Source organism: Trachypithecus francoisi, unplaced genomic scaffold (genome assembly GCF_009764315.1).
Source record: "Trachypithecus francoisi isolate TF-2019V2 unplaced genomic scaffold, Tfra_2.0 Lachesis_group5, whole genome shotgun sequence".
Taxonomy (NCBI): domain Eukaryota; kingdom Metazoa; phylum Chordata; class Mammalia; order Primates; family Cercopithecidae; genus Trachypithecus; species Trachypithecus francoisi.
This window is the reverse complement of record NW_022681470.1, coordinates 148,409,343-148,427,632: the sequence shown is the minus strand read 5'-3', so window position 1 is coordinate 148,427,632 and position 18,290 is coordinate 148,409,343. Positions and strand designations below refer to the sequence as shown.

Sequence of the window (18,290 nt, the reverse complement as noted above, 5' to 3'; positions counted from 1 at the left end):
AGGGGTGAGCATATTGACGGGCAGAAATCCAGCCAGAAATGCTGAGGCTGAAAAGATTGTCTCTGAGTTTCCTGGTAGCCAGGGAAAAAGGGGAAATTGGTATGTTACAGTGCCTGGTTAGGCATGTCTTCTAAGGGCTATGCCTGTTTGTGACAGTGTCTCTGCCCTTCACACATGAGGGTGTGTGTGAGTAGCAGAGAGGAGAGACAGCACAGAGTCTGGGAAGTAAACAGATGAGTTTCCGGGTACCCAGGGCAGCAGGGTGTCATGCTCGTGCATGACAGTGTCTCCAAGCGAGTGTGACGCAAAGAGAATGAAAGCAGAGTTAAACTTTCTGAGTATAAATAGCTATGAGCAGCCGGGCGCGGTGGCTCAAGCCTGTAATCCCAGCACTTTGGGAGGCCAAGACAGGCGGATCACCAGGTCAGGAGATCGAGACCATCCTGGCTAACACGGTGAAACCCCGTCTCTACTAAAAAATACAATAAACTAGCCGGGCGAGATGGCGGGCGCCTGTAGTCCCAGCTACTCAGGAGGCTGAGGCAGGAGAATGGCATAAACCCAGGAGGCGGAGCTTGCAGTGAGCTGAGATCCAGCCACTGCACTCCAGCCTGGGCGACAAAGCGAGACTCTGTCTCAAAAAAAAAAAAAAAAAAAGCTATGAGTTTCCTGGCAGCCAAGGAGAGAGGCGAAATAAAAGTCAGAGTCTCGTCAGTGTCTCCTCACCAGTGCCTGCCGGCTTGTGACACTGACTCCAACTGCATGCAGAGGTGTCTAAGTGTGTGCGGCAGGGAGTCACATAGCTGCACAGGTGGGACATATTTCAGAGATGCCTGGAAGCCAGGGTGAGAAGGGAAATACGCTGACATTGAGACTGGTCAGATGTATCTTTCTTGCTGTGTGTGGCCAGTGCTCCTGCGGGGGCTCAGATAGGACAGCGTCGGGCAGTCAGGCGTATGCGGCTGTCCTCCGCGGGGCTCCAGGGCCGGGCGTAGCCGGCATGGGGCAGCAGCAGCCGGTCCTGTGTGCCGTTGGGGCTCACAAGGCGCTGGACAGCCAGCAGGTAGTCCCGGTGGGGTGCCAGCATCGGGCAGGGGCAGTGGCCTGGTGCCCACACGTACTCCCGGGCCCGCAGTGGCGAGCGGTTCTTGTAGACGAGCTGTATGCGCACCTCGTAGCGGGTCTCCTGGGCCTGGCGGTGGCGGCCCAGCACTCGGGCCTGGAACACTGGTGGGGGTCGTGCTAAGCTGGCTGGCTGCTCAACTCTGTGCAAATCTCCACGCCCCACCCACATTGCCAGAAGAGGGGCTGAGGGTCAGGTGGGACCTCGAGATCTATAGGGACTGGAGTCAGGATCATGTGAGGGATCCATGAGTGGTTAGGGTCAAGAGGCAAATTAGGGTCAGAAGAAGGGGTCAAGGGTAAAGTCAGATTAGGGTCAGAGGTCAGCAGGAGGCCAGGTTAGTAGGGGCTAAGTGAGGGTACGGGTCAGGGGTCTCACCAAAGTCACTGCCGCAATAGTGGAGCAGTCGGTGGGCGCGGCCTCGGGTGTCAGGGCAGGGTGGGCAGGGGTCTGTGGGGTGGGCAGTGCTGTGAGGGGCAGAGGCCTCATCCCCCACTCATTCCCCACCCTGGCTGTCCCCACCTCACCTGGGGCCAGGGTTGGGGTCCGTGCAGGGATGACAGCAGGGGCTGCGGGGGGCTGAGGCTCCACCTCCCGAGGCTGTGGCTGCCGCAGGGGCCAGCCCAGGGCCTGCACCCGAGCCTGGAAGGGGCTGTAGCGCTCCTGAGGGAGCCAGAACTCAAACTCGATGCCAGGGTTGGGCTCCTGCAGGAGGACCTGGAGCAGGGGAGGTCACACAGGGAGCTTCGTCAGAGGCTGGGGTTGCCTCCTCCCTCTGATCCTATGACCCCAGCCTCCCCCCTTTGACCCTGTCTGTCCCCAGCCTCCCTCCTCTGATGCTCTGTCCCCAGCTGAACCCCTGACCCTGTCCCCAGCCTCCCCACTCTGATGCACTGTCCCCAGCCTCCCCCCTCTGATGCACTGTCCCCAGACTCTCCCCTCTGACCCCAGACTCCCCCTTCTGGCCCCAGTCACCCTCACTCTGACCCTCTGTTCCCAGCGTCCCCCGCTGTCTGCAGCCAACCCTCTCTGACCCTCTGTCACCAGACTTCCCCCTCTGACCCTGTCCTCAACCTCCCCCCTCTAAACCTGTCACCAGCCTTACCCCTCTGACACTGTCCCCAGCTGACCCTTGACCTTGTCCCCAGCCTCCCGTCTGACCCTCTGTTCCCATCCGATCCCCTCTGACACCCTGTCACCAAACTCCCTGCCATGACCCTGTCCCCAGCCGACACTCTCTGACTCTGTCACCAGCCTCCCCTCTCTGACCTTGTCCCCAACTGCCCCCCTCTGACTCTCTCTCACCAGCCTCCCCCCTCTGACCCTCTTGGAGGCCCAGCGGCACCTGTAGGAGCAGGTTGTGGGAGGTGGGCCCGGCTGCTTGCAATGTCTCCTGGGGTCCTGTGTCACGGGTGTAGACCACATGCGTGCCGGCCGCCTCGTAGGTCCCCGGCGGGCTGACCGCCCAGTCCCCGTTAAGCACGTAGCGCCCATCGCCCCCCATCAGCGCTGCAAGGGAACAGTCAGCCCTCAGGAACCTGTCCGTCTCGTCTCCCAGACCCCGGGGTCCCCTCCTCAGGCCTCAGTCTCCCCATCTGTAAACAGGGACAACTGCCCACGGGCGGCCTGCAGAGTGCCTCCCGCCTCACACCCTAGGATACCCAGGTGGTTGCGGCTCCGGTGCGCCACGCGGATGTGTCTGGCGCCCTCAGGGATCAGGGTCACGTTCCAGTACCCAGCGAAGGCACCTGGGTGGGAGGGTAAAAGGGTGTTGGGGTGCCAGTGGGGGTGTATTTGAGCGATGACTTAAAGATGAAATGAGCTACTGAGGGTAAGACAGCTAGCCAGGATCCTGGGAACCGGAAAACTCTCTGTAAAAGGTTGGAGTTACAATTACTATTGCTTCAGTGTGGCAGGAAAAGCGTTAAAACCCCATCTGTTCTGGGGGAGGGAGGGACAATCTGTCAGTAGCCAATCAGGATGAGGAGAAAGGGGGGCTGGGCCGCACACTGGCCAATCAGCACGGAAATTTGCTTCCGGGCCGCAGCTTGTTAAAGGGCCCGCTCTGACGTGTGTGCAGGGAGGACGGGGCATGCAGTCACCGGCGTCACGAAACACGCGCTGCACGAAAAGGCACGAGTCGTTGGCGCCTCCACAGCGGCCGCAGCGGTCCTCGAGGGCACCCGAGCCCAGCAACCCATCACAGCCGGCGCTCTAAAGGGTGAAGGACAGGCGTGGTGTCATTGACGCTGGGAGGGCCAGGACCTGGGGAAAGGGCAGTGCCTGGGAGCAAGAGGACAAGGCCCGGAGGGAAGATGGGGGTGGAGCCTAGGGAGGAGCAGGACCTGGAGGGAGGAGGATGGGCGTGGTGCCCAGGGGGTGGGTGCCTAAGGTGGGGCTGGGGGTGAGGCCTGGAAGGGGAGGAGGAAGGGGTGGAGTCTAGGGAAGGGGTGGAGGCTAATGGGAGGGTGGAGGTGGAGCCTAGGGAGGAGGCTGTGGGTGGAGCCTGAGTGGGAGGTGGACGGGGCCTGGCGAGTCCTTACAAGGCAGCGTCCAGCCACGCAGACCCCCTGGGCACCCGGGCTGCAGGCGGTGCCATCCAGGACGCGGCCGAAGCTGTGGTAGAAGGCGTGCCCCTCGGCCAGGCAGTTTAGGTCACACTGGTTGGGCGCTGAGGGCAGGAGGAGTCAGTGGGTCGGGGACCCCTATTCGAGTTCCAGGCCCCCTCTACCAAACTTCATCAGGCAACCATCACCTTGGGCAGATGAAGCCCAGAGATTCAGCCAAAGCCACACATTGAGGCTGAGGCAGAGCCAGGACTGGACCGTAGGTGCTCTGCCTCCAGCAAGCTAGGACTCCCAGGCAAGTATCCTGAGGCTGCATTCATTCATTCATTCATAGTCTTTATATGAGGAGTCCTTACATACTATTCATTTTTAACACCATTGCTCATTCTTCATTCCACTGAACACCTACTGTTTTCCAGACACTGTTCTAAGCTCTAGGATACAGAAGCAAGAACTCTATCAGTGTGCAGATGGATGACCTTAATAAAAGGCCAGGCGCGGTAGCTCACACCTATAATCCCAGCACATTGGGAGGCTGAGGTGGGCAGATCTCTCGAGGCCAGGAGTTCAAGACCAGCCTGGGCAACATGGCGAGACCCCATCTCTACCAAAAATACAACAACAAAAAATTAGCCAGGCTTGGTGGTGGGAGCCTGTAACTCCAGCTACTCCAGAGGCTGAGGCAGGAGAATCGCTTGAAACAGGGAGCTGGAGGCTGCAGTGAGCCAAGATCATGCCACTGCACTCCAGCCTGGGTGACAGAGCGAGACTCCATCTCAAAAAAAAAAAAAAGAAAGAAAGAAAGAAAGAAAGAAGATCTGAGCAACTGGCCCGAGCACCTAGCACGTGCCCAATGAAGTGTGTGTCCAGTACTGACTGGACTGAGTCCCACACAACTGAGGTGTGTCGCTGGTCCTCCCTGGGCCTCAGTTTCCCCTTCTGCCTGGAAGTGGGGCAAAAATGGGCTGTCTGATCATACACACAGTCTGACAGCCCTGATCTCCACTCCCTCTTCTCTCCAGCTCCTTTTGGCTCCCATTTCCCTGAGTCTGGCTGGTGGACCCTGCCTGGAACAGATCCTGGGCTGGACCCAGTGGGCCTCTGTGAGGGTGGGTTCACAGCAGATTTCCTCCAATTCTTGAAGGAAGGAAGGAAGGAAGGAAGGAAGGAAGGAGGAAGGAGGAGGGAGGGAGGGAGGGAGGGAGGGAGGGAGGGAGGGAGGGAGGGAAAGAAGGAAGGAAATGAGGTTGATGGATAGCACTCTGTCCATTCTAGGCTTTTCTTCTATCTGTGTCTGCCTTCCCCATGGCGTGTGAAGCTGCCTGTCTCCCTGAAATCTGGATGCTCTCTGCCCCGGGCACATAGTTATATAACTTGCTATTTTCAGCTCAATGCAGCAACATTTCCTGCTACTGGGATAAGTTTGAGAACTTACAGCTGTAAGTCAATACTTAGTCGGAATCCTCAGAATGAACCCTGCTTCCCTCTGCCCGTTTCACGCCTAACATATGCTGTTTCTGTTTCACTTCACCAACTCCTACATATCCTTCAAAACCCTAGTGCTAATACCCTCGTCTCTTTGCAACCCTCCAAGTCCCTCTCCTTAAGAGTAATGAGTTGTTCACTCTGGACCAATTCTGACCACAGGAGACCAGGCTACTCACCCCCATGGAAGGGTACCCACTGGTAGGTCTTCTGGGTGCCCAGGACAGGGCGGCCATTGTACAGGGCACACTGTAGGTCTCGGAAGGGCACAGCTCCTGGGGGGCAGTCCTAGTGACAGAGATAGGTGAGCCAGAGGCTGGGACAACCCAAGGGGCAGGTGGCGGGCTTCAGGCAGCCTGGGGTGGGAGGGTGGTCTGAGAGGTGGGCAGGACTTACTGGCAACTGGCAGAGGCGGTACTCATGGGAGTCTCCCCAGCACGGGTCTTCCCCAGGAAGCCTGCAGGGAGCCAGAGTGTGGCGAGAACCCTCAGGGACCCCCTCCTGGGGCTGGCCTTCCACCCTTCCCCCCCGCCAACCCCACCCACATTCCAGTGGGATCAGCGGGATTAAAGGGCACAGCATGTGTGGGCAGGCCGAGGGTGTGGCCAGGGGCCGGGCTGGGCCAGCGGGGCAGGAGGGGCAGGGACCCCCTACCAGCCCCGGCCCGGCCCGCTCACCGGAGGCAGCGCCGGCTGCGCACGGAGACACCACGCCCGCAGGAGCTGGAGCAGCGGGTCCAGGACACCCACGGGGTCCACTCACCCGGACCCTACTTGGGGAGACAGAGGCACGGTCAGCCTGGCGGGGAGATGCTGGTGACCCCACAGTGCTGGCTGGGTCCCCATGCCCACTCGCCACCCCCTGGGCTCATGCCCCCCCTTACCTGAGCACTGACCCCCAAACCGCAGTTCAGCAGGGCCCACAGGAGGAGCAGGAGGTTCTGGAAGAGGTGGGGCCTGGGGAAAAGAGGGGCTGAGTCCATGGAGCCACCGCCAGAGACACAGAGTTGTGTCCTGGCTCTGTCCTGACTGGCTGTGTGATCTTGGACAGTAACTAAAACCTCTCTGAGCCCTACTTCTCCTCTCTGAAAAACAGGGTAATAGAGCCTCCCTTACAGGAAAGTTGAGGGGTCCCGTGGATCAGGTAAAGAAGACAAGAGGCATGGAGCCCGGTATGGAGAGGAAAAACTCAGAATGTCATCTGCAATTATTGTTGTTGTTTGTTTGTTTTTGAGATGGAGTCTCGCTCTGTCGCCCAGGCTAGAGTGCAGGGGTGCAATCTCGGCTCACTGCAACCCTCCCCTCAAGTGATTCTCCTGCCTCAGCATCCCTAGAAGCTGGGATTACAGGTGCCCGCCACCACACCCGACTACTTTTTGTAGTTTTAGTAGAGACAGGGTTTCACCATCTTAGCCAGGTTGGTCTCAAACTTCTGACCTCAAGTGATCCACCCGCTTAGGCCTCCGAAAGTGCTAGGATTATAGGCATGAACCACTGTGCCCAGCTTGCAATATCATTGATACATGTATTGTGCTATAATGTACACAGTAGGAGCTTAATCGATGCTTGATGATTGGAGGGATAATTCAAGAATAGTACACAGGCGCCTCCTAGGGCTGCGGCCCCCTCCTCACTATCCCCACCATCACTGCTTCTACCTTTCCGTGTGGACTGAGGCCAGCCACTCCACTCTCCCAGACCTCAGTTTCCCCATCTGTGCAGTGGGGGCCGAGTGGATTCAGTCCATGATTCTGTGACACTGCAGAAGGTGCGGCCAGGAGGGGCTGGATCAGGAGTTGGGTCCCTGGAAGAGGCCCCCAGCTGCACCGCGGCCCCAGGGCTCCCTCAGCTTCCACACAGCAGAGAGTCCCCCGGATTGGGGATGGGACAGGGAGGGGTGACCTGGCCCGGATCCAGTCGGTGCCTCATGGCCTCATCAGCGGAGCGGGTGGGACTGAGCGCCGGGGCGGCCCGTGGAGGGAAGGGGCCGCTGCTGAGGCTGGAGCAGGGAAGGGGAGGAAGCTGACTGCCTCTCTGGGCCTTAGTTTCTCCATCTGTCGGGCAGGGATGAAGTCACTTGCCATCCACACCCTCCTCGTGACCCCGGCCTGCAGGGAGAAAGGGGAGGGGAGGGAAGGGAAGCAGCTGCCAAGTGAGCCAGGACGTCCCGCTGCCAGCAGAGCATGAAGGCAGGCGGGTGAGCCCGGGCCCAGGCACCAGCTGAAGGAGGCTGGGTCCCACCCGGACCTTGTTTCCCTGGCTCTCGGGCCCCACTGGCTCTGGCATTTGGACCTCTGGGGCACCAAGGGTCTGGGGTCCCGGGTGTCTCCAGGTGCTGAGACAGCTGTGTGGTCAGCTGCATCCGTGCCCCTCTCTGAGCCCAGAGCCTGGGCTGGCCCAGGAAGCAGGAAGAAGTCTGCTTCGGAAAGTTAAAACAAGGGGAGGGGGGCTGGGTGCGGTGGCTCAGGCCTGTAATCCCAGCACTTTGGGAGGCTGAGGCGGGCGGATCACCTGAGGTGTTTGAGACAGCCTGACCAACATGGTAAAACCCCATCTGTACTAAAATACAAAAATTAGCCAGGTGTGGTGGTGCACGCCTGTAATCCCAGCTACTTGGGAGGCCTGAGGCAGGAGAATCGCTTGAACCCAGGAGGCGGAGGTTGCAATGAGTTGAGATGGGGCCACTGCACTCCAGCCTGGCGACAGAGCCAGACTCCATCTCAAAAACAAACTACCACCAAAAAATCAGGGGGAGGGGTCTTCACCTTCTGACAACCCCCACCAGACTCTGAGCCTGGCTTGAGGAGTGGAGGTCTAGGTGGTGAAAAGTGGGGGGCTACAAGGACCACCCTACCCCTCCTCAGTGAACCCTCCCCAGAATCAAGGCCCCTCCCCGTGTGGGCTGCAGCCCGGACTGGCAGTGGGATCTCAAGGCAAGCCGCACCTCTGGGCCTCAGTTTCCCCCGGAGAAAGTGGGGGGATAGGAAGAAGGACTTACCGACTGCGCGGAGCGCAAGCAGCGCGTCCCGGCTCCCTGAGCGGCCCCAGGGCGAGCGGAAGCGGCGGGGCCCGAGGTGCCGGGCGGGTGCGAGACTGGGGCGGCCCCTCCCACCGCGTCCTCCGCAGGCGCGCCCAGGCCCGGGTCAGGAGGGGCGGCGGCCCCAGGCGCCCTCGCGCGGCGGGCGCGGATCTGCGGCAGGGGACTGCCGAAGCGCAGGGGCCCCGGAGCCGCGGGCTAGTGTCGGGCGCCCGGGTCCCGGTGACCTTGGCAGTCTCGGGCGGGGGCGCGGCGCGGGGACTGACCGCCTGCCTCTACCCTGGGGCTGCTATTCCGGGCGCCGCGCTCAGGGCCTGGGAATGTGCGCGAACCGAGGTCACTCCGCTCTGGGTCTGGGAGTCCCAGGCGCTGCCCCTGCCCCACCGACGCCCGGATTGCGTCCCGCCGGGGTCCCCGTCCCCGGTCACAGCTCCCTCCCCTGGTCCTGCCCCTCACCCCTCCCGCGGGGGGGTCGCCCTGCTCGTGGATGGGGACTTCCGTGCGCCTGGGCTCCTATCCGGGGGTTCCCCGACCCAGGTCCCGGCCACCCCCAGCGCAGGGCCCCAGCGCACTGGGGAGAAGCTTGGCCCCGGGGGCCGCGCGCGGGGGGCGGGGAGACCCTCCCAGCTGGCGCATTCCCGGGCGCTGCTGTCACCAGGGGACGCGCCCCACCCCACCTCCTGCCCTCCCTGCCGGGTCCTGGGGCTGCCAGCGGAGCTTCAGAGCCAGACCTGGGTCCAGATGGTCCCTCTCCCTCACAGCCGCGGACCCACCCTCTCCAGCCTCAGTTTCCCCATCCCAGCAGTGGGCCCGGCAGGGGTCTCCACCGCGAACCTTCCATCTGGAACCCGGCTCTGTGCGGATGCGCAACGCGAGGGAGCACCCCAGGACTCCCCTACCGCACCCTTTCCTGCCGGGAGTGTCTGCGCCGCCCTGTGCCCACCCACGCAGGAATGAGACCAGGCCCTGGGTTCTGGGCTCCAACAGCTTCTGGTGTCGCCCGACGGGGCCCCCTGGCGGGCGGGGTGAAGGGCTGAGTCACTAAAGGAGGGGGCGGGGGGACTGCCCTTCTGCTCCCTGGGCTTCACCCAGACTCGGCCTGAGCACCCCCTCCTCCAGGAAGCCCACCCGGCTGTCCCACAGCACTGACCAGAGAGAGAGGTTTGCTGGGGACATACAGGGTGCTGCTGGTTCAACTCAGTCAGCCCTCCAGCCTGTAGCATGTCACAGCAGAGCCACCCATATGCCATTTATTGAGCACCTACTGTGTGCACAGCTGTGAACAACCCAGCCAGTCCCAGGCCAGCAGGTAAGGCAGCGCCCCCGGAGTGTATAACCCCACCTTCTGACCTGGACTATTGGAGAAAATAGCCCAGGCCCACCACAGATGGCCCTGGGGGGTGTGGCTGTGGGGATATCAGGAAGGCCCTCACCGAAGGGGTCAAGAGAGAAGGGTAGGCCTGGCGCAGCGGCTCATGCCTGGAATCCCAGCACAGTGGGAGGCCGAGGCAGGCGGATTACCTGAGGTCAGGAGTTCGAAGCCAGCTTGGCCAACATGGTGAAACCCAGTCTCTACTAAAAATACAAAACTTAGCCGGGTGTGCCAGCAAGTGCCTGTAATCCCAGCTACTTGGGAGACTGAGGCACGAGAATCGCTTGAACCCGGGAAGCATAGGTGGCTGAGAGCCAAGATCACACCACTGCACTCCAGCCTGGGTGACAGAGCGAGACTCCGTCTCAAAAAAAAAAAAAAAAAAAAAAGAAGTCAGCTCAGGGCATGTGTCAATGTGTCATTAGGACAATTGTATAATTGTATCCTCCTCAGATGTGCCCCATTCCCAGACGTCCAGTCCACAGAGCTCCATGGGGAGTGCAGACAGCATGCCCTGTGCCCTGCCGGGAAGGTATATGGAAAGCACAGCGCCCACAGGGAGCACACACAGCAGGCATAATGCTCTGCAGGAAGGGTATACAGCAGGCGCTGCATCTTGTAGAAATGCATAGAGTAGGGCCAGGTACGGTGGCTCACGCCTGTAATCCCAGCACTTTGGGAAGCCGAGGCAGGCGGATCATGAGGTCAGGAGATCGAGACCATCCTGGCTAACATGGTGAAACCCCGTCTCTACTAAAAATACAAAAAATTAGCCGGGCATGGTGTGGGGCACCTGTAGTCCCAGCTACTTGGGAGGCTGAGGCAAGGAGAATGGCGTGAACCCGGGAGGCGGAGCTTGCAGTGAGCTGAGATTGCGCCACTGCACTCCATCCTGGGCGACAGAGCGAGACTCTGTCTCAAAAAAAAAAAAAAGAAAGAAAGAAAGAAAGAAAAAGAAATGTATAGAGTAGCCTCTGCCCTGCAAAGGAGTGTATACAGTAGATATGGCACCTGCAGAGGAGTGCATACAGCAGTCACTGCATCCTGTAGAGAGTATATACTGCACGTGCTGCGTCCTGCAAGGAAGGTATACAGAAGGTGCTGTCTCCTGCAGGGAATGCATACAGTAGGCACTAAGTTCTATGGAAAGTGTATCCCACAACCCTTGTGCCCTCCTGGGAGTGCATACTGCAGTCACTGCACCCTGAGTGGGGGCTCTAGAGCTTGCAAGATTGGCAGAGGTGGTGGTGAAGATGTGGAGGGCTGCCCCCCCACCCCCAGTTCTTGTCCCCTACCGTCTCCCACCTCTGTCCTCTGGACGTCCCTAGGAGGAGGCTGGGAGCTCAGCCTAAGACACACCGTGTAGGTGGAGGGGATGGCTGCTGAGGCTCAGAGGCTCCTGGAGTCCCAGTCGGGCGGGGTCCCAGCTTGCTACATTCCCCTACCCTTGCCTGGACCCTGACCCGGGAGTCAGGCAAGTCCCCCTACTCTGAGTTTCAGCCTGGACCCCCTCCTTGAGGCAGCGTCAGGACTAGAGGGGGGACTGAGACACAGGTTCCCGCGGATGTGGGTCAATTAGGTTCGGTTTCCTGCATGGTCATATGGCCTCCAGGCTTAAGGAACGCGGCAATCTGCTGTGTGACTGGGCTGCAGTGAACAAACACTATGGTATCACGCACTTCAAACTGTGTTCACAGGGTAGATTTTATGGTAAGCGTCCTTACCATAAAATAACAAAAACAGTGGGACACAAGGACCTTGGGAAGTGATGGTTAGGCCTGTCATCTTGAGTGTGGTGACTGCATATGTGCAAACTCATCAAATTGCAGACATCGGGCTGGGCATGGTGGCCTCATGCCTGTAATGCCAGCACTTTGGGAGGCTGAGGCCAGTGGATTACCTCAGGTCAGGAGTTTGAGACCAGGTGAAACTGACCAACAAGGTGAAACCCCGTCTCTACTAAAAATGCAAAAATTAGCCAGGCGTGGTGGCTCACGGTGGTAATTCTAGCACTTTGGGAGGTCGACGTGGGTATACTGCTTGAGGTCAGGAGTTTGAGACCAGCCCAGCCAACATGGTAAAATCCATCTCTACTTAAAAAAAAAAAAAAAAATAGCCAGGCATGGTGGTGCACGCCTGTAGTCCTAGCTACTCAGGAGGCTGAGGCAGGAGAATCACTTGAACTTGGGAGTCGGACGTTGCAGTGAGCAGATCACATCACTGCACTCCAGCCTGGCTTTTTTGAGCTCCCTCTCAAAAAAAAAAAAAAAAAAAGGCTGGCATGTTGGCTCATGCCTGTAATCCCAGCACTTTGGGATGCCGAGGCGGGAGGATCACCTGAGGTCGGGAGTTCGAGACCAGCCTGGCCAACATGGTGAAACCCCATCTCTACTAAAAATACAAAAATTAGCCGGGCGTGGTGGCATGCGTCTGTAATCCCTGCTGCGCAGGAGGCTGAGGCAGGAGAATCGCTTGAACCCAGGAGGCGGAGGTTGCAGTGGGCCGGCCGAGATCGCAGCCTGGGCGACAAGAGTGAAACTCCGTCTCAACAAAAAAAGCAAACACTGCATATGGGCTTCTGTGTCCCCACAACTCTCGGTGGCCTCCCCTGATCCCTCAGGCCTGGACATGTGGTCCCAGGACACCTCAACCTCCTGCGTGGAGTGGGTGGGGCCTCCCCATCCCTCCCCCACAGATCCCTGGACCCCTTGATCCCTGGGGCTGTCCATCTATCCCTGGGCACCAGCAAGGGCCACGTGGAGCTGGGACCCTCCCCGGCTGGAGTCGCCCCATAGGACCCGGGACTCTGGACCCTCCTTGACCGCTGCTTGCCTGGTCCTCATTCTGTGCCGGCTTCTTGTGCACGCTCGGAATCTGTTCCCTGCAGACACCCAGTGCCCCGGGCACTGTCCGGAATTCCTGGAAGAGACCCCTTGTTTTCTTGCCCCTCTGCCCAGGCTCCAGGCCTTTGACACGGCTGTGCCTCCCCAGGGTGCCCCTTCCCCTCCACCTTCACGTGCTGAAAACCACCTGTTCTGTCACTTTCCGGCAACAGATTGTGTACCACGTAACCCATGCTTGGCCAATCAGATAATTCCATCTCCCAGAGCTGGGGATTGGCTGGGGGATGACCACGTGACCCAAGTGGGCCAATGAGAGCCTGCCCTGGGACTTGAACTGGGCCATTGGAGAAAAAGGTGGTTTTCTGTGGCTGGGGTGGGCTCCAGGGATGGTGTGAGTTGAGGTATGCTGGACTTTCTTGACTACTCCAAGAGGTGTGCAGTCTCAAGCAGATGCTGACACAGCAGCAAATGGAAGGAGACAGATTTTTTTATTTTTATTTTTATCCTTCTCTTCCTTTCTTTTCTTTCTTCTTCTTCTTTTTTTTTTTTTTTTTTTGAGACGGAGTCTGGCTCTCTCGCCCAGGCTGGAGTGCAGTGGCCGGATCTCAGCTCACTGCAAGCTCCGTCTCCCGGGTTCACGCCATTCTCCTGCCTCCGCCTCCCAAGTAGCTGGGACTACAGGCGCCCGCCTCGTCGCCCGGCTAGTTTTTTGTATTCTTTAGTAGAGACGGGGTTTCACCGTATTAGCCAGGATGGTCTGGATCTCCTGACCTTGTGATCCACCCGTCTCGGCCTCCCAAAGTGCTGGGATTACAGGCTTGAGCCACCGCGCCCGGCCTCTTTCTTCTTATAATTTTTTTGAGACAGAGTCTTGCTCTGTCACCCAGGCTGGGGTGCAGTTGTGCAATCACAGCTCACTGCAGCCTTGACCTCCTGGGCTCAAGCAATCCTCCCACTTCAGCCTTCCGTTTGGCTGGGACTACAGATGCATGCCATCACATCTGACTAATTTTTTTGATCTTTAGTAGAGACAGCATCTTACTATGTTGTCCAGGCCCAGGTTGGTCTCAAACTCCTGGGCTCAAGAGATCCTCTTACCTCAGTCTCCCAAGTAGCTGGAACTATAGGCATGCACCACCATGCCTGGCTAAATTTTGTATTTTTTTGTAGAGATGGGGTCTGTCTATGTGGCCCAGGCTGGTCTTGAACTCCTGAGCTCAAGTGATTATCTGGCCTCAGCCTCCCACACTGCTGGGATTGCAGGCATGTGCCAACCAGCCCAAAAGAACAGATTTCTAGAAGGTTGTTTGAGTTCCTGGATTGAGCCTCATCTGAAGGCATTCGCCCCCCTTTTTTTTTTTCACGTTAGCAATTTTGAGTTTCTTATTTATTTATTTATTTATTTATTTATTATTATTTTTGACAAGGTCTCACTCTGTCACCCAGGCTGGACTGCAGTGATGCGATCTTGGCTCACTGCAACCTCTGCTTCCCAGGCTCAGGCAGTCCTCTGGGACCAGCCTCCCATATAGCTGGGACTACAGGTGAGTGACATTATACCCAGCTAATTTTTGTATTTTTAGTAGAGATGGGATTTTGCCATGTTTCCCAGGCTGGTCTCAAACTCCTGAGTTCAAGCGATTCTCCCACCTTGGCCTCCCAAAATGCTGGGATTACAGGCATGAGCCACTGTTCCCAAACTTATTTGGGATTTAAAAAAAAAGTATTATCATTATAGAGACAAGGTTTCAAGAGTGAAACTCCGTCTCAGAAAAAAAGTGATAACAATTACTATTTCACGATTATTGACTAAATTCCAAATGTTATTTTATTTGGATTTGGATTTCACCAGGCTTTTTTTTTTTTTTTTTTTAGACAGAGTCTCGCTCTGTTGCCCAGGCTGGAGTGCAGTGGCCGGATCTCAGCTCACTGCAAGCTCCACCTCCCGGGTTTACGCCATTCTCCTGCCTCAGCCTCCCGAGTAGCTGGAGCTACAGGCGCCCGCCACCTCGCCTGGCTAGTTTTTTGTATTTTTTAGTAGAGACGGGGTTTCACCATGTTAGCCAGGATGGTCTCAATCTCCTGACCTCGTGATCCACCCGTCTCGGCCTCCCAAAGTGCTGGGATTACAGGCTTGAGCCACCGCGCCCGGCCTCTTTTTTTTTTTTTAAACAAATGTCGTTTTCCCGTTCCCGGATTCCATATGACATTGAGCTATTGAGCTCATAATTAGTAAAAAGACCCACGCAGATTAAAAATGGATTATTTCTGTGGCAATCGGGCCGGTTCCAGTGCCCACGCAGCACCTTGAACACGGCTGGAGTTGATCAGTGTCCCTGATGGGAAGTTGATGCTGTGACCATCAAGAGAAGGGGCACGGAGGCAGGTGTCCACCCATCACCTAATGGAGATACAGACCCACTCCCTGCCATTGGTGCTCCCCGTCAGGTGGGATACACACCAGCAAGCTAGCAAGGAAACCGTCATTCTGGGTTGTGGTGGAACCGGGGAGAAGAAGGCATGGATCACGTCTAGGGCATCTCGGGGCAGGGGCGGCCTCCTGGGCACAGGGGGCCCTCTCCTGCCTGGGCCTAAAAGCTGAGAAGGGGATGCCAGGTAAAGCCTGGGAGGGTGGCAGAGGGAACAGCACATGCAAAGGCCCTGTGGCAGGGGGAGCTTGACGTGGGTCTGAGGACCAACGGGAAGGCCAGAGGGTAGATGCCTTGGCCTTGTGTCCTCACCTTGGGTGGTCAACCTGGGGAATGTTGGATTCAGTTCCTCAGAGGGTCCCTGATGAATGTGGGACTCAGGGTGGCTGGGGGGTACCCAGCTCCCACCCTGCTCCCTGAACCAACTCTCTGCACCAAACCCTTGCTTCAGGCTCTGCCTTTGGGGGAACCCACACAGATGGCCAGGAGGGTTGAGCAACCTGCCCCAGCCGCCAGTGCTAAAGCCACTGACCTGGATGTTGTCAGCAGAGAAAGTGAAGAGGGGGTGAGAGGCCTCAGCACTGAACCCCAGCCTCCCAGGAGAAGGAGGAGGTGGCTTAAAGGAGAATTGGAAAAATGCATCCAGAAGGATGGGAAGGGGCCAGGCGCAGTGGCTTATCTCTGTAATCCCAGCACTTTGGGAGGCTGAAGCGGACGGATCACCTGAGGTCAGGAGTTTGAGACCAGCCTGAAAAACATGGAGAAACCCCGTCTGTACTAAAAATAGAAAAGTAGCTTGATGTGGTGGCACAGGTCTGTAGTCCCAGCTACTCAGAAGGCTGAGACAGAAGAATCGCTTGAACCCAGAGGCAGAGGTTGCGCTGAGCCGAGATCTCACCATTGCACTCCAGCCTGGGCAACAAGAGCAAAACTCTGTCTCAAACAAAAACAAACAAACACACACACAAAACCATGGGAAAAAATCAGGAGCAGGGGTGTCCCAGAGGACAAGAGAGGACGGTGCTTTTATTAGTGATTATTATTATTTATTATTGTTTTTGAGACAGGGTCTTGCTGTCACCCAGGCTGGAATGCAGTGGTGTGATCACAGCTCACTGCAGCCTCGACCTCCTGGACTCAAGCAATCCTTCCACCTCAGCCTCCCAAGTAGCTGAGACCACAGGTGTACACCACTCCACCTGGCTAACTCTTGTTTATTTTCTGTAGAGACAGGGATCTCCCTGTGTTGCCCAGGCTAGTCTCAAACTCCTGGGCTCAAAGGATCCTCCTGCCTCAGCCTTTAGCGCAGAGTAGCTGGGATGACAGGCATGAGCCCTGCATCCGGACAGCAGTGTTTTAGGAGGAAACAGAGCTGAGAGAGGGAAGAACGGGGCTTGGTTTCGGGGCACCAAGTCTGGATGCCCCCTCCCGCGCTCACACTGGGCCATGTCGTGCAGCATAAACCACAATCAGGGGGTCTCTGGGGCCCTGTGGTGGTGGGACGTCTCCTGCCTGCTCTGCTCCAGGGCCATGGGCCCCTGGGACCTGCGTGGTCAGGCATCCAGGCACGTGGGACCCACAGGTATTTGGTAAAGGCCAGGAGACCAGGCAGGGACCAGGGAGCTGGGCTGAGTCACACTGGTTGGTGGCCTCCGCCCTGGCGCCTTCCAGAAGGAGGGGGTTGGGGAGGCCTGGGTTGCTGCTGACCTTGGAGGCGGCCCCATGAGTCTCCTGGGCCTCCAGGGAGTCTGGCGCTCGCTGTGTCAGCTGCCACGCCCCATCCACCTGCAGTAGGTATTTTGAGCAAAGCTTCCTGGCACTTCTCCTGTGAAATCTGCTGAGTCTGTGGTTTTCTCAGGTCAGCAAAAGAACAGAGACTGGAGACGAAATCGAGCCGAGCCCGTGGCCTGGGATGTGAGAGGTGCCGAGGGTATGGGGGCTGCAGCGCTAGACCACCCAGGCCTCAAGAACCCAGGGCAGGCCGGGCGCGGTGGCTCAAGCCTGTAATCCCAGCACTTTGGGAGTCTGAGACGGGCGGATCACAAGGTCAGGAGGTCGAGACCATCCTGGCTAACACGGTGAAACCCCGTCTCTACTAAAAAAATACAGAAAACTAGCCGGGCGAGGTGGCGGGCGCCTGTAGTCCCAGCTACTCAGGAGGCTGAGGCAGGAGAATGGCGTAAACCCCGGAGGTGGAGCTTGCAGTGAGCTGAGATCCGGCCACTGCACTCCAGCCTGGGCGACAGAGCGAGACTCCGTCTCAAAAAAAAAAAAAAAACCCAGGGCAAGGGGCAGGATGGGAAGGCCAGGTGGCCCCATTGAACCCTGCCCTGCCCCTTTGCAAAATGGCATCCTTGCTCATCACACCAGCTGTGCCTCAGTTTCCCCATCTGTAACCTGGGGCATTAGTAGGGTTGTGTGTTTCAGGGGTTAGGGAATCTAATATATTTTTCCCTTTTTTTTTTTTTTGACAGAGTCTTCCTCTGTTGCCCAGGCTGCAGTGCAGTGGCAAGATCTCGGCTCACTGTAACCTCTGCCTCCCGGGTTCAACCGATTCTCCTGCTTCAGCCTCCCAAGTAGCTGGGACAGGCCCCCACCATCATGCCCAGCTAATTTTTTATATTTTTGGGAGAGACGGAGTTTCACCATGTTGGCCAGGCTGGTCTCGAACTCCTGACCTCAAGTGATCCACCTGCCTCAGCCTCCCAAAGTGCTGGGATTATATCACTTTTGGCGTGAGATTACAGGACTTCTGGCATGAGCCACCGCACCCAGCCTTATTTTTCCCTTTTTAAATTGTAGTAATATATGGACCGGGTGCGGTGGCTCATGCCTGTAATCCCAGCACTTTGGGAGGCCGAGGTGGGCGGATCACCTGAGGTCAGGAGTTTCAGACCAGCCTGGCCAACATGGCGAAACCCCATCTCTACTAAAAATACAAAAATCAGCTGGGCATGGTGGCACATGCCTGTAATCCCAGCTACCTGGGAGGTTGAGGCAGGAGAATCATTTGAACCCAGGAGGCAGAGGCTACAGTGAGCTGAGATCGCACCACTGCACTCCAGCCTGGGCAATAGAGTAAGACTCTGTCTCGAAAAATAAACATAAAAATAAAATAGTAGTAATACGTGCATAACATAAAATGTATTTTTTTTTTTTTTTTGAGACGGAGTCTCGCTCTGTCACCCAGGCTGGAGTGCAGTGACGCGATCTCAGCTCACTGCAAGCTCTGCTTCCCAGGTTCACGCCATTCTCCATGCCCGGCTAATTTTTTTGTATCTTTAGTAGAGATGGAGTTTCACCGTGTTAGCCAGGATGGTCTCTAACTCCTGACCTCGTGATCCGCCCGCCTCGGCCTCCCAAAGTGCTGGGATTACAGGTGTGAGCCACCGTGCCCGGCCAAATTTATCATGTTAAACATACGACATGCACAGT

At 57.5% G+C, this 18,290-nt stretch overlaps 1 protein-coding gene across 6 annotated transcripts; it reads right to left on the bottom strand.

Moving 5' to 3' along the window:
- Positions 1-605: 605 nt before the first annotated feature.
- On the bottom strand, positions 606-8,485 carry ADAMTSL5 (ADAMTS like 5). Of its 6 annotated transcripts, XM_033196961.1 has the most exons (14): positions 8,173-8,310; positions 7,077-7,282; positions 6,833-6,933; positions 6,059-6,131; positions 5,853-5,944; positions 5,572-5,632; positions 5,355-5,463; positions 3,667-3,794; positions 3,226-3,337; positions 2,785-2,871; positions 2,469-2,632; positions 1,651-1,840; positions 1,502-1,573; positions 607-1,227 (listed from the first exon to the last, which is right to left on the bottom strand). In XM_033196961.1, exons 3-14 carry the CDS (start codon positions 6,886-6,888, stop codon positions 926-928), a joined length of 1,446 nt encoding a protein of 481 aa, XP_033052852.1. In that variant the 5' UTR covers positions 6,889-6,933; positions 7,077-7,282; positions 8,173-8,310; the 3' UTR covers positions 607-925. The 6 variants fall into 6 exon arrangements, with proteins under 6 accessions (XP_033052854.1, XP_033052852.1, XP_033052851.1 ...); XM_033196960.1 differs by having other exon boundaries at positions 6,833-7,282; XM_033196964.1 differs by having other exon boundaries at positions 1,208-1,343; positions 6,833-7,282.
- Between the last annotated feature and the right edge of the window lie 9,805 nt (positions 8,486-18,290).